This window comes from Diospyros lotus, chromosome 2, assembly GCF_014633365.1.
Source record: "Diospyros lotus cultivar Yz01 chromosome 2, ASM1463336v1, whole genome shotgun sequence".
NCBI classification, from domain to species: domain Eukaryota; kingdom Viridiplantae; phylum Streptophyta; class Magnoliopsida; order Ericales; family Ebenaceae; genus Diospyros; species Diospyros lotus.
Window position 1 is genome coordinate 9,926,021 of NC_068339.1, and position 15,750 is coordinate 9,941,770.

The window sequence follows — 15,750 nt, forward strand, 5'->3', positions numbered from 1 at the left end:
GATCTTAGAGTCTTGAAAATGGAAGAGCTCATTGGGAATCTCTTAACCTATGAGTTAGTTCTTAGTCAAATGAAAGAACCCATAAAGAAGATAAAGAATATAGCTTTAAAAACTAAATTTTCAACTAGTAATGAAAGTGAGTCTTCTAGTGAAAATGATGAAGATATAATTTTCCTAGAAAAGACTTTAAAGAGCTTAATGAAAAAGCAAGGTAAGGGTAGTAAGAAATCGCTTCCTACTTGCTACAATTGCCAAGAAGTTGGGCATTATAAAAATAAGTGTCCAAAAGAAGAGAAAGAAAAGAAATATAAGAAGAAGAAGCATTCAAAATATCCAAAAAGGCATGCTTTCAATGCATGGGATGCAAGTGAATCTTCCCAATCCGAAAAAGAAGAGGCACAAGTGTGTTTCATGGCCTTAGAGGATGAAGGAGAGGAGAATGTAGGAGTTGATGAACTCCAAGAGGCATTTAAAGAATTATTTGCTAAATTTAAGTCTCTTAAGAAGGAATTTAAGAATGCAAAGAAATATTTTGCTAAGGAAAAAGAAGATCTTGAAGAAGAGAATGAGTCTTCGAAAAATGAAATAGAAATCTTAAAAGAAAAGATTGTAGAGTTCAAAGAAGAAAATGAGTCTTTAGAAGAAAAGCTTAAAAAGAAAAATGAAGCAAAAACGGATGATAAAATGTTTGAAAAATTTCCCATATTGGAGAAAGAAATATTTGTTTTAAAAGCTCAAAACTCCAAGCTCACTTTAGAAAAGGTTGCAATAGAGAAGTCTTTGGCAAGCTTAATTGTGAAAAAGAATTCTAATCCCCCAAAGCCAAAACCAAAGCCAAAATATCAAAAGAAATATTGGAAACCATATAGATGGACTCCCCAACCCCCTAAGAGAAATGAAATTAAAATTTGGGTGCCAAAAGGGTTAGTTCAACAAATGAGAGCTTTGGATCCTCCTAAAGGGTCCAACACAAAGGCAAAGGGCATTCAAGAGCCAAAAGCCAAAGGTCTCATGTTTAGATGGGTGCCCAAGGCTAAGACTTAGCCTTATGTGTGCCAATGTGCATGAGATCCATATGGGAAACATGTTGTATTTGTTTTAGTGGAGACTCATGGCACAAGAGAGGTGAGGGGTTCTATGGTTTAGACCTCACGCTCAAAAATAGGATGGAAAGCCTATGGAATAAATGAGAATAGGAGAGGTTTGGTTTTTGGGTAATCACCTCATTCCTAAATTTTAAAATTAATATGGCTTGAAATCTAAGTTTGCCAAATGCATTAAAATGTGAAAAATCATCTTGTGGCATATAAAAGATTTGGGCTTAATGAAATCCTTTATGCTCTAGCTTAGGTTTTATCCCATGGTGTTTAAATGTTTGAAATTTTTGGGATTTTGTAAGACAACCCTCATTTCCATTGTTGATCCAACTTGCATGACCTATTGTGATAGATATATTTTCTTTGGAGTCTTTCAATGCAAGAAAAATTGGTCATTTGGAAGAAAAATGAGGTTTTGGTCATTTTAGTCCCCATTTTCTAAAAGAATTATTTTTGAAAGGGTCTAAATGTGTTGTGTGTTCTATGTGCTTAAATATTTCATTTATGTGTGTTTTAGGCCTTGTAGAATATATTGGTATATGTTATATTAATTGTTTTTGGCCTATGTTTCAAAAGGAGGAAGTTTCTTTCAGGACTGCTTTGTTGCAGTCGACTGTGTAGGTTTCACAGTTGACTTTCATTTGGCAATCGACTGTCTGTTTTTGGAAGTCGACTCTCCTGAAGCCTCCGAGATAAAATGAGTTTATTTAATCAAATTTTCATCTCTCATCATGTTTTAAATATAAGTATGCCTAAATATGTTGCTTAAAGTCATTTGGTATCCTAGTGCATCATTGTTTTATCAATTGGTATAAATTGATATCATTTTGTTTCATTGTTCTCCAACAAATGGTATCAAGAGGATATTTCTTTTATACAACAATTGGTATCATCATCCAAAAATTATTCTCAAAATGCTTATATCATTTTTTTTTTGGCATCATTTCAATCATTTGGTCTTAATGCTTCAATTGGTATCAACTTTAACTTGGTATCATTTTCTTGTTTCAAATCAAAGGCATACAAAAATTTGTCTAGCCACTTATTTTAATTGATATCATATTTATCTCTTGGCTAGTGTATATGTTTGGATTGCTTGGCTACTATTTCCTACTTATTTGTTATACTCTGCATGCTCTGATCCCTTGTGCTTTATTGCTTTATTATTTTCTCTATATTTCTCTCTATACTAACTCTTTTCTCTTTTTGATGATTTCAAAAAAGGGGGAGAAGTATGTAGTGAGGGGGAGGTAAGTTGTAAGGGAGAGAGGAATGTTCTTCCAAATAGTTTTTCATTGTAAAACCTTGGTTCATGTTTTTCAAAAACAATCTTTGTGGTTTTTGTTTTATTAGTATCTATTAGTACAAAACATAGGGGGAGTTGTTTTGCAAAAATGTTTTCATAAAATTATAATGTTTTTGTCATCATAAAAAAGGGGGGAGATTGTTGAGCCAAGTTGCTCCAATCAACCTATTGTGTATTTTGATATTTAACAAAACATAATTTTAGTAAAACTATTTTTAGAATGTTTAAAACCCCTAATGGATTTTTGATACTTGTTAAGTATTATAGTATTTTGTGTATCAAAATGAACGAAGAAATGCTATTTGATTCTAAGTAGAATATTAGCACACTATAAAGGAACATATAAGAAAATATTTTCCTTTTGGAAAACTAACTCCCAGTATTTTCATAACTAGTATTCATTATTGTGAAAATGATTTTTAGTGAATTTTTCAAGTAATGGAAAATATGTTTTTGGAAGTGCTAAATTTGTCAAAATCGGAATTTGTTCTAAAACCCAAAATCTACTTTCTTATCTATTTGGATTTTGATTTTTTAGATATTTTTATTGAATCCAAATGAGGGGTACTTTGTTATTTACATTTATGTATTAAAATAAATGAAAGGTAAAATATAAATAAAAGAAAATGTGGACATTTACTTAAACTAAATAAATGTAAATATCTTGTAATGAATTTATGCTATGTATTGTATTATCAAAGCAAATCTTTTTTTCTGAAATCTGGACTGAGAGTCGACTCCCGATGAGGGACAGTCGACTGTAAGTCAATAGCAGTCGACTGTGGATGTGCATCAATCGATATAGCCGAGCCTTGTTTATGCAGAATCGAGGTAGTCGAGAGTAGGTTTTGGCCAGTCGAGTTGACTGTAGGCCAATGAGAGTCGACTGTCTGTGAGAAAGTCGACTGCGGGTTGAGCGAGAGTCGATTGTCGGCAGCGAGAGTCGACTATGGGTGTCGCGAAGTCGATTGTCAGTTTGAGCAGTCGACTGCCAGACTCCAACGGTCGGATTTTTGGACCCGTTGCAGGTCGTTTTGGGAGCCTCATTATAAATATCAAAGGAAGAAATCTTGAGAATGCTAATGCTCTACCATTTCCTATATTCCTAAAACACACCCAAGCTCTCAAGCACTCAATCAAAGAAATCCAAGGCCTAAGGAGCTTCAAAGATCTATTCATTGGAGTCTCAAGGCAAAGAAGAAGTTTTCTTCTTATTGGTAACTTGTATAATTTCATTTTGCCTTGTATATTGTTCTTGTATTGATATCCATTGTAGTCCAAGTGTGTTGGACATAGGATTGATTTATTTGTATTAGATTGTGGATTGTGAGTGGCATTCTAGAACCCAAGTAATCTAGGTATATTATTGTGTTGTATTAGTTTCCGGGGTGAGCTAAGGGGAAATCTCGGGGTGTACAAGTTTGCTAGGTGATCTTGTGTGGAAACCTAGTGGTGGTTTTAGTGAAACCTCAAGTGTCGGTTTGACCTTGAGAGAGTGGAGTAGGTGTTGGATACACCGAACCACTATATATCTTGTGTTTATATTGTGATTGTTTATGTATTTATATTGCTATCATTTCCAAACAACATATATATTTATAACAAGTGTATTTTGTGTATTAGTAAATCTCAAGAGTTTTAAAAAGAAAAAAATCGATTCAATAAGTTTTAATTACTCAATTCATCCCCCCTCTTAAGTGGCCATTGTGTGTGTCAAGGGACCAACAGGTGAGATCTCCTTACTATTGATCATGAAGAACACACTCGATCTCAAACAATTTATATGTGTTCTTCACGCGCGAGTATACCTCCTGCAACCTTTGTAGTTTTCCAAATTTTTGCAGTTGTTTCATAAAAAAGAAAATTTTCTCGAATCTCATTTGTCATAGAGTTGAGGAGCCATGATATGACTAAATTGTTCTCCGTCTTCCATGATCGATACTTTGGATTCTCTTTCTTTGGCTGCACAACTTCATTGGTGAGATATTCATCTTTTTTTTTTTTTTTCTCGAAAATAAAGATCAAGACTAACTGGCATCACTGGAGCTAATTTTGGCCGTTCAGTTTATGGTCGGTGATGGTAACTAGTGTGCTATTGGCAGTTCTCGTGTGACTCGAGATGATTTTCAATGACGAGGAACCCTTCTTGCCAGCTATAATTCTCTTGGACTTTAGGTTTTCAGAGGCGATTTTGAGACTGGGTTGTAGCGGAAGAGGCTACAGCAATGACGAACAATAGCTAGGATGAAGCTGGAGATGAGCGACAAGAACGGTGACAAAGGATGACAGGAATGATGTCAAAGATGAGAACGACACTGGAGATGACCACTAGACTGAGGGACAACCCTCAAAATGGGCAGTTTCTTTATCTCAGTTCGTGACGGAGGGGACGCTGGCGATTAAGGCCGAAGGAGACAGAGACACATGAAGCCTTAAAATCACTCTGATACCATGTGAAGAAAGGGAATTTTCTTCATGCGTGTGTTTTGACTATACATGGCAAGAATATATATATATATATATATAAAAGGAGATTCTAATCACATCCCTAACAGTGATCTCTTAAGAATCATCAATCAATTAAAAATGAAAAACAAAAAGAGTCAAAAAGCTATAAATCCTCCTAGCTATAATCTTAATTGTACATAGCCTAAAATAGAGAAGATTTTGAGATTTAAATGATGAAATATTCGGCCATCTACAGTTTTGGTACTATTTCTCTTTTTTCCTTGTATTATAAACTTTTAATAATGTAGTAACCAAACCCTTTGCATTGGATTACTCAGACGAATGTTTAATCTAATGTATTCGGGTCATGATGCATCCAACAACCCTCAACTGATTTCATTCATCAAAAGCACAGTTATCAAATGCCGGCCCAGCTCATGGGATCATATGAACATATGACCCATTTTATGAAATCAATCTGGATGACACAAAAAGTAGGATTACTGTAGAACCGATCAATCTAGGTAATGGTCACTTGGCCTAGAATATGCGTTTTAGATGTGGCCTCTTATGATGCAGAAACAATAGACTTGTCAATGATAAGTTCTTTTTCCAAAATAAAGTTATATTCCATAATAAGAAAGAATAATCATAAATCAGATGAAAATAACCAAATCCTTCAAGGAAATCACAAATGCTTCAATTGATAGATAAGTTCTTTCCTCTTAATTTCATCTAATAATTATCCACACATTCTCTTGACATTCCCCTACCTTCTTCCTTAGAATGTTTATAGTGAACGCTAAATGAATGGATGTACTGCTTTCCTCTTAATTTCATCTAATAATTATCCACACATTCTCATGACATTCCCCTACCTTCTGCCTTAGAATGTTTATGGTGAACTCTAAATGAATGGATGTACTGCACCATAAAGTAGACAATTCCCTTATCAGCCCCAAAAAGAGCTGGATTCGAGCAACATCAAAGTTCAATGACAAGCTCCAACAAGAGCAGGATGCAGGATCTGAACCATAGAAGGATAGACAGTTCACTTTGAAGGTTCAGTAATACATACATTATATAGAATTGGATGGCCTAAACCTTTCATCCACCTAATTTCTCACTGGTTGCACAGCATGAGCTGTTGCTATCAGTTGAGCCATGATAGTTGCATACTGGATCGCTGTGTGTTGGGAAGTATAGTTGTCAAAAAGGCCATATTCCGCAAAGTTAGGCTCTATATGCATAAAATGGCCTGGTAAATGTCTTTTTGACAGAGCTTCTTGACATACATCAAAGAACTCCTCCATCATTTGCCGGGATTTGTCCAGCGAAGAAATGGGAAGGTACTCCATCTGAGAAAGAGATAAGTTAGCACTTGAAAAAAATGTCGTGCAGATAGCAGAAATGAGATTTCTGAAACATCTTTCTTAAACAGTGAAAACATGAAACTAAAAACATCAGTAGGACAGTACAATGCTTCACGGGAACTGGTCCTTTTCTAAATCAACTGGAAACATGTACTCAGAACAACAAAACAAAGAGAGTGCTCCCCCCACCCCACCCATCTTCCCTTTTAAAAAAAAAATAAATACCAGAAGGAATGCAACTTTGTACATCACTTTTTTTTTTTTTTTGGTAATTTTCCCTACAAGTTCAACTGTAGCAAAACTAAAACTGTGGCAACTGGGTAAGAAATCCTTTTGGTCAGCATAACAAGTGCTTGAGTTACACTGGACACCAATAGTTATTGCTACTCAAATAAAAATCAGGCCTTTCTTCCATAAAGTGCAGATTATGGCACAATTTATTTTGCGCGCGCGCGCACGTGTGTGTGTGAGAGAGAGAGAATCATTTAAACATACCAAGCCTTTATCCTAATATGTGGAGTCGGCTACATGAATTCTAGTTTTCCATTCATTTTTATCTATGGCTTTATCTTCTATGAGGCCCATATAAAATATCAAACCGAAGTATCTTAGCCAAATTTGTCTTGGTCTTCCTACATCTCTTTTGTTAAATACTTGTTCCATTTCATATAATCTATCATAGGAGTCTCTATTGATCTTATTCTCACATAACAAAACCATTTTAATCATGTTTCACGCATTTTATCTTCAACAGGAGCTACCCTAACTTTATTACAAGTAACTTTATTTCTAATTTTAATTTTATCTCTTTTTTTTTTTTTTTTTTGGCGTGGTCACACATCTATCTTAGCACACTCATCTTCGTTATGCTCGCATTTTATACATATTGATATTGGTGTGCTTTATTACCCAACATTCTATCCCCTACAATAAAGTTGGTCTTATAAAAATTTCCTTTTAGCTTTACCAAAATTTCTAATCCCTAAGCTACCCCCATATGTAGGTAAACAAACTTTATTCCAAGTTCCCAACAAATAAAAATTAAAATGATCCTTGCTCTTTCTCCTACCCACCCACCACTCCAAAATGAAATGCCACTTAAGTTCTTCCAGCCCGCTGGACTTAGAATCCCTATGGAAGTCACTTTTGGCAAATTGTTATGCTCTAGTATTTATCAAGAAATAGATAACTTGTTTGCTTTATCATTTCATGGCAAACATGTGAACAAGTGGAGTCATGAAAAGGGAAGGTTAGTCCCTTCAATAGAGATTTAGAAGATAGCACATTGAGATCATGATTGCTTCATTTAATTTAGCTAGGTTAAAGTGAGAATGAAATGCAGGAAATCAAAACATAAGTTTTGACATGCTCGGCAATCTATACATATATCTCCAAGTATCAATTTATCACACAACATCCAGCCTCCAGTCTAGCATTCATTTATTATCCAATAAAGAAACATATGCATGCAGCAGCTTTTTTGGATGATGTATGAATCCTGAACTCATACGATTGACGTAAACAAACAAAGTTTACAGTTGGAAAATGTTAGAATTTAGCAAGAAAAAACTGATATTATTTCCAGCACAATAGACTCACTATATATACAGTTTGGGAGATGAACTACCCACTTCCTTAAAATAAGGAACCACTATCTAACCACATAATCTGAAACACAACACTAATTCGGAACCATAACTCAGCCCACTACCAGATAACAGCTGAAAAACAACCAGCAATTATAGAAAAAAAAATAATTCGTAAATCTGAAAATTATTCCTTATTTCCCGACACTCCCCGTCAAGCTGGTGAATGCATATCCTCCATTCCCAACTTACTTGTAAACCTTCGAAAAGCTGTCCCTGGACGGCCTTTAGTGAGTAAATCTATTAGCTTTCTTCTTGTAGGCACAAATGGAGTATAAATTAGACCACTTTCAAGCCTCTTTTTTTTATAAAATGTATGTCAACTTCCACTGTCAGCGTGTAGTGTCAAGTGAGCTAAGGCCGCTGCATCGACGCCCGGATGTAGTGATAAATGATCAAAAGTTCCCGCATTTGCTTGGACGAATGTGGGTAAAGAAGTTAGTCCAACATCAAAATCAAAATCAAAATCAAAACAAAAAACAAAATCAAAACCAAAACCAAAAACAAAATCAAAATAAAAAACAAAAGCAAATTCAAAGTCAAAGCCAAAAACAAAATCATAGATTAAGGATTGGATCATGGAACATAGGAACATTAACAGGCAAAGCTATGGAAGTGGTAGATGTGATAATTAGGAGAAAGATTAATATTATGTGCCTTCAAGAGACGAGATGGGTAGGGAAAAAAGCAAAAACTTTGTCAGAAAATGGATATAAAATATGGTACACAGGAAATGATCGAGCAAAAAATGGAGTGGGGATCATTATGGATAAAAGCTTAGTAGATGAGGTAGTGGATGTAAAGAGAATGGGGGATAGGATTATTATGGTGAAGGTTATTCTAGGAAGAATGACTATGAATATCTTTAGTACATATGCACCACAAGCGGGGTTAGGTGAGGAGATAAAAGCAAAATTCTAGGAGGACCTAGAGAGACTCATACAAATGATACCAAGATGAGAGAAAGTGATTATAGGAGGTGACTTAAATGGTCATGTGGGTAGAGACGGAAACGGCTATAGAGAGGTACATGGAGGGTATGGATTCGGGAAAATTAATAATGAGGGTAAATCTATTCTAGATTTTGCAATGGCATATGGGCTCATCATATCCAATACTAGGTTCAAAAAACGGGACGAACACTTAATCACATATAAAAATGTCATATCAAGCACCCAAATAGATTACTTCCTCATGAGATAAGAGGACCGGGTATGTTGTAGGGATTGTAAGGTGATACCAGGAGAGTGTTTGACTACTCAACATAGACTTCTAGTACTTGACGTCCAAGTAAGAAATTGGAAGAGAAAAAATCACATAAAATAAAATCCAAGAATCAGGTGGTGGGATTTAAAAGGGGAGAAACAACTAATCTTCAAAGAAAAATTAAGGGGTAAAAGAGAATAGAATGGAGAAGGACAGACAAATCAAATGTGGAGAGAAATGGCTAATGTCCTGAGAAACACAGCAAAGGTAGTGCTTGGAGAGACAAATGGTAGAGCCCCTAACCTTAAGGAGTTTTGGTGGTGGAATGAATAAGTGCAATTAAAAATTAAAAATAAGAAAAATTGCTATAAGGCTGTATATCAGTGCAACAATGAAGAAAATCAAAAAAATTATAAAGAATCAAAAAATGCAGCAAAAAAAGGTGTTAGTGAAGCAAGATCAAAAGCATACGAGAATCTATATAAACGACTTGATACAAAAGATGGAGAAAGGGATATATATAAATTAGCTAAAGCAAGAGAAAGAAAAACCAGGGATTTAAATTAGAGATGGCAAAATGGGCCCGGCCCGGGACCGGGCTAGGGCCAGCAGTTTGCTGGCCCATTTAAGGCCGGGCCGATTTAGCCCGGCCCGGCGGGCCAAATGGTGGCGGGCCGGGCTGGCCCGCTTGGCCCGTCGGCCCGTTAATCACCCACAAAACCCCCACCCTCAGCCTCGCCTCTCGCCCTAACCCTCTACCTCGCCCTCGCCCTCGCCCTCGCCCTCGCCCTCGCCCTCGCCCTCGTCTCACCCTCTGTCATCCTCGCCCTCGCCCTCACCCTCACCCTCACCCTCGTCTCGCCCTCTGTCATCCTCGCCCTCGCCCTCGCCCTCGCCCCTCGCTCTCTCCCTCGGTCGCCCTGGCCCGTGCCCCTCGCTCTCGCCCTCGCCCTCGCCCTCGCCCTCGCCCCCGCCCTCGCCCCTCACTCGCCCTCTGTCTCGCCCTCGCCCCTCGCTCACCCTCTGTCTCGCCCTGGCCCTGGCTCTCGCCCGCGCCCTCGCCCTCGCCCTCGCCCTCGCCCGCGCTCGCGCCCTCTGTCTCGCCCTCGCCCTCGCCCTCGCCCGCGCCCGCGCCCCTCGCTCGCCGCCCTCGCCCCTCAGTCGCCCTCGCTCCCCCTCTGTCGCCCTCACCCCTCGCCCTGCCTCGCTCACGCCGCCTACCTCTATTGCCTAGCTAAAGCAAGGTAAGTTAAGTTTTTTTGTTAATTATTTGCCTAGCTAAAGCCTAAAGTTTTGTGTTAATTATTTAAAATGAATTATTTTAATTATTTACAGTGAGGATTCTTCTGTTAGAAATTTAGAATGGATGGTGATGATCAAATTTCGAGAGAAATCCCTAGTAATGTTAATGAGGAATCCATCTCACAATCACAATCAAAAAAGCCTAAGATTTTAACCTCTGATGTGTGGAACCATTTTGTGAAAATTGGTGTTGGTAGTGATGGCAAACCAAGGTGTAAATGCAAGGGGTGTGATAAAGAATATTCATGTCCATCTAAATCAGGAACCTCTCATTTAAGTCGTCATATTCCTAAATGTATGATGATTTCTAAGTATAATGATGCGGGAGATATGCTTATTGATTATGAAGGGAAGTTGAAGAGAAAAAAATTTGACCCTAAAGTAAATCGTGAACTTATTGCTCAGATGATTATTTCACATGGTGCTCCCTTTAATATGGTTGAGTGGAAGGGGTTTAGAAATTACCAAAAGTTTCTGAATGAACATTGTAAGTTCATTTGTAGAAATACTGCTAAAGCGGATGTCTTGAGAACATATGAAATAGAGAAAGAGAAGTTAAAACAACAATTGGCCCAAATTCCTGGTAGAGTTTGTTTGACTTCTGATGTTTGGACTGCATGCACTAATCATGGATTTATTTCTCTTACTGTTCATTATGTTGATGGCAATTGGAAGTTAAATAGTAAGATATTGTTATTTGCTCATATGAAGCCACCACATAGTGGACATGAATTATCATTGAAGGTGTTGGAATTTTTAAAGGATTGGGGATTGGAGAAAAAAAAAATTTCCCTCACTTTGGACAATGCCATTTCAAATGACAACATGCAAAATATATTGAAAGAACATTTAAATTTGTCGAATACTTTGTTGCTTAATGGAAAGTTCTTTCACATTAGATGTTATGCTCATATACTGAACCTTATTGTTCAAGATGGTTTGAAGGTAGCTAGTGAGGCATTGCATAAAATAAGACAAAGTGTTCATTATGTGAGGGGTTCAGAAGCTAGGATGAGACAATTTTATCAATGTATTGAGCAAGTTGGTGGAATTGATACAGGAATTGGGTTGAGACCGGATGTTGTCACTAGATGGAACTCCACCTACATAATGCTTGAGAGTGCACTCAAGTATCGTCGTGCATTTCATAGTTTAAGCTTATGTGATAAAAATTATAGGTGGTGTCCATCAAGTGATGAGTGGACAAGAGGGGAGATAATTTGTGAATTCTTGAAGCCATTTTATACTATCACTAATTTGATTTCTGGATCCTCTTACCCTACATCTAATTTGTATTTTGGGGAAATTTGGAGGATAGAGTGTCTCTTGACATCCAACTTGGAAAATGATGATGAGTTGATTGCAAGTATGAGTGCAAGGATGAAAGAAAAATTTGATAAGTATTGGAGTGATTATAGAGTGGTTCTTGCATTTGGGGCGATTCTTGATCCAACCAAGAAGTTTAACTTTTTGAGGTACACTTATTCAAAGCTCAATCCTTATAACTATGAAGAGAAATTGGAAAGGGTGAAGACGGCTTTGTATAGGCTTTATGGTGAAAATGTTAACAATGGTTTATCAAGTTCAAGTTCAATGCCTTCCTCAAATGTTAGTGGATCACAAATTTCCATTGGAGGTGAACAAGCAAAGAAGTCAAAAAATATATATGATGTAAGTCTATATTTTTTTAAAACACTTGTTCATATATAATTGATATAAATATTTGGTTGACTATTTTTTTGATTATTTGATAGGATTTTGAAGCATTTGATTGCCAAGTTTCTAACGATGCCGAAAAATCCCAACTTGATCTTTATTTGGAAGAGCCAAGGATTCCAATATCGAGAGCATTTGATGTCTTGGCACATTGGAGAGAGCGAGCTAATAGAGGGAAAATTATTGCAAAGATGGCTTGTGATATATTGAGTATTCCGATAACAACCGTAGCATCGGAGTCCGCTTTTAGCATTGGATCTCGTATTTTGAACAAGTATAGAAGTCGTTTGCATGATGAAACAGTTCAAGCTCTCTTGTGCACACGAAGTTGGTTACATGGTTTTGGAGGTAATTTTTTTTAAACTTTCTAATATCTAGGATTTAACATAATATTAAACATTTCTCTTATATGATAAATAATTAACATATGTAATTTTTTATTATAGATGATGAGGAGGAGGAGGAGTCAAGCATTGATGATATAAGACTTTCTAAATAAGACTCAAATGTTGTTGATGAAGAGGATGAAGATTAGAGGCATAATTTTTAATTGTTTTTTTTCTTCTTATTTGTAATTTAGCCTCCAGAAATGGCTTTTTGAGGAGGTTATTTTTCTTCAAAGTGGGTTAAATGGCCAAATATGGTATCAAACAAAAAAAAATAAATAAAAAATTAGGCGAGCCTGTTTGGCACGTGGCAGGCCAGGCTAGGGCCAGCAATCTGCTGGCCCGTTTTTAAGCGGGCCGATTTGGCCCGGCTCGCGGGCCACTTGGTGGTGGGCCGGCCCGGCCCGTTTGCCATCTCTAATTTAAATCAAGTGAAATGCATAAAAGATGAAAATCAAAATGTATTAGTGAATGATGGAGCGATTAAGGAAAGATGGAAGGAGTATTTCACAAAATTATTCAATGATGATGGCGACACAAGACTTAGGTTGGGACATCTTAGTAACTCCGAAGGGAACGTGAGCTATACATTTTATTGACGCATAAGTCCAAATGAAATAAAGCAAGCATTAAAAAAGATGAAAAATCATAAGGCGGTGGGACCGGATAATATACCAATAGAAGTATGGAAATGCATGGGAGAAGAGGGTATCTCCTGGCTAACGAAATTATTTAACGCGATTCTTAAATCAAAAAAGATGCCAGATGAGTGGAGGAAGAGTACTTTGGTCCCTATATATAAGAACAAAGGAGATGTTCAAAACGGTGAAAATTACAGAGGAATTAAGTTAATGAGCCATACCATGAAACTCTAGGAGAGAGTAATAGAGCAGAGACTCAGAAAAGAAACAGAGGTCTCAGAAAATCAGTTTGGTTTCATGCCCGGTAGGTCAACAATAGAAGCTATATACCTACTGAGGCGCCTAATGGAAAGCTATCGGGATCATTAGAAGGACCTACATATGGTGTTTATAGATCTAGAAAAGGCCTATGATAGGGTCCCTAGAGAAGTATTATAGAGGGTTTTAGAGAAGAAAGGAGTCCGAATAGCCTATATACAAACCCTTAAGGACATGTATCATGGTACAGAGACAAAGGTCAGAACATGCGGAGGGGATACTGAACCGTTTAAGATTACAATAGGATTGCATCAAGATTCTGCACTAAGTTCATACTTATTTGCTTTAGTAATGGATGAACTCACTAAAGATATTCAGACATAGGTGCCATAGTGTATGCTATTTGCAGACGACATAGTGTTGGTGGATGAAACAAAAGAAGGAGTGAACACTAAACTTGAGTTATGGAGAAACAATTTAGAATCTAAGGGATTTAAATTAAGCAGAAAGAAAACAGAATATATGGAATGTAAATTTAGTATGAATGCAAGAGTGGAGGATGTTATAATAAAATTGGAAGACCAAATCTTACAAAGAAAAGACCATTTTCGATATTTGGGATCAGTGATTCATAAAGATGGAAAAATTCACGAAGATGTCACACATAGAATTAAGGCAAGTTGGCTAAAATAGAGAAATGCATCGGGGGTGTTATGTGATGGTAAAATCCCATTAAAATTGAAAGGAAAATTCTATAGGACAGTTATAAGACCAGTTTTGTTGTACGGTTCAGAATGTTGGACAGTCAAATACCAACATGAGCAAAAGACGAGTGTAGCGGAGATGAGAATGTTAAGATGGATGTGCGGCCATACAAGAAAAGATAAAATTAGAAATGAAGTTATTCGTAATAAGATAGGAGTAATGCCAATAGAGGAGAAAATGAGAGAGACTAGACTAAGATGGTTTGGTCATGTGAGAAGGAGACCAAGAGACGCTCCTATGAGGAGAGTTGATGAAATGGAACAATTAATCAAAAAAAGAGGTAGAGGCAGACCTAAGAAGACTTTGGGGGAGACATTAAAGTTTGATGTGAAGTATATGGATCTCAATGAAGATATGACAAAAGATAGAAATACATGAAATTCTAGAATTCATGTAGCCGACCCCACATAGTGAGATAAATGCTGGATATGTTGTTGTATGTCAACTTCCACATGTTTAGTGCGATTATGTTGCACCGGATTGTGTGCAATATTAATAGTTGACTTATTATTACAATATAGCTTCTTAGGATCCTTCCATTTGACTTTTAGATCTTCTAAATTATTTTTATCCATAGTAACTCACAAATCCCAAGGGCCATGGACTTGAATTCTGCCTCTGCACTTGATCTTGACACAACATTCTGCTTCTTACTCCTTTAAGTCACAATATTTCCACCTAGGAAAGTACAATACTTGGATGTTGATCTCCTTTCAACTAATGATCCTACATAGTTAGGATCTGTATAGGCTTCAAGAGTTAATTCCTGCCCTCTTTTGAACAAAATTCCCTTACCTGGTGTGCTCTTTAGATAATGCAAAATTCTATGCATTGCTTTCAAGTGTACCTCCTTAGGATTGTGCATGAATTGGCTAACAACTCCTACTGCATATGCTATATCAGGTCTAGTATGTGACAAATAAATGAGTCTCCCAACTAATCTTTGGTAGAAACCTTTATCTGTTGTTGCATCTTCTGGACTGCTACTTAATCTATGGTTAGGCTCAATAGATGTTTCAGTTGGCCTGCATCCTAGCATACTAGTCTCGGTTAATAAATCAAGAATGTACTTCTGTTGATATATGAAAATCCTTGCTAAGAGTGAGCCACTTCGATACCCAAGAAATACTTCAACTTGCCTAACTCTTTAATTTCAAAAACCCTAATAAAACACACTTCTTTAGACTTTCCATTCCTTCCAAGTCATCTCTTGTCATTATAATATCATTTACATAGACCAACAAAACAATCATTTTTCCAACAAAAAAATGTCTTATGAATAGAGTATGGTCTCCTTGGCTTTGTTTGTATCCCAACTTCAACATGGCTTTGGTAAGTTTTCCAAACCAAGCTCTTGGTAATTACTTCAACCCATACATAGCTTTGTTCAACCTACATACCACACCTTTTTCTTTTGTTAAACTCAATCCTAGTGGTACCTTCATATAGATTTTTACTTCTAGATCTCCATGTAGAAAGGCATTTTCCACATTAAATTGTTGTAATTTCTAACTAAAGTTAGCTGCTAGAGATAACAATATCCTTATGGTATTCATTTTCGCAACCAAAGCAAAGGTTTCCAGATAATCCACACCATAGGTTTGGG

The 15,750-nt window shown here is 36.8% G+C and overlaps 1 protein-coding gene across 3 annotated transcripts in view; it reads right to left on the reverse strand.

The window, feature by feature from the left end:
- Window positions 1–5,715: 5,715 nt before the first annotated feature.
- LOC127795328 (mediator of RNA polymerase II transcription subunit 20a-like) overlaps window positions 5,716–15,750 on the reverse strand; it is a 39,677-nt gene continuing 29,642 nt past the window's right edge. For all 3 annotated transcript variants that reach the window (XM_052326934.1, XM_052326933.1, XM_052326932.1), the window contains one exon: window positions 5,716–6,209. In XM_052326934.1, the coding sequence (XP_052182894.1) occupies window positions 5,967–6,209 (243 nt within the window). In that variant the 3' untranslated portion in view covers window positions 5,716–5,966. The remainder of the gene's footprint in view (window positions 6,210–15,750) is intronic.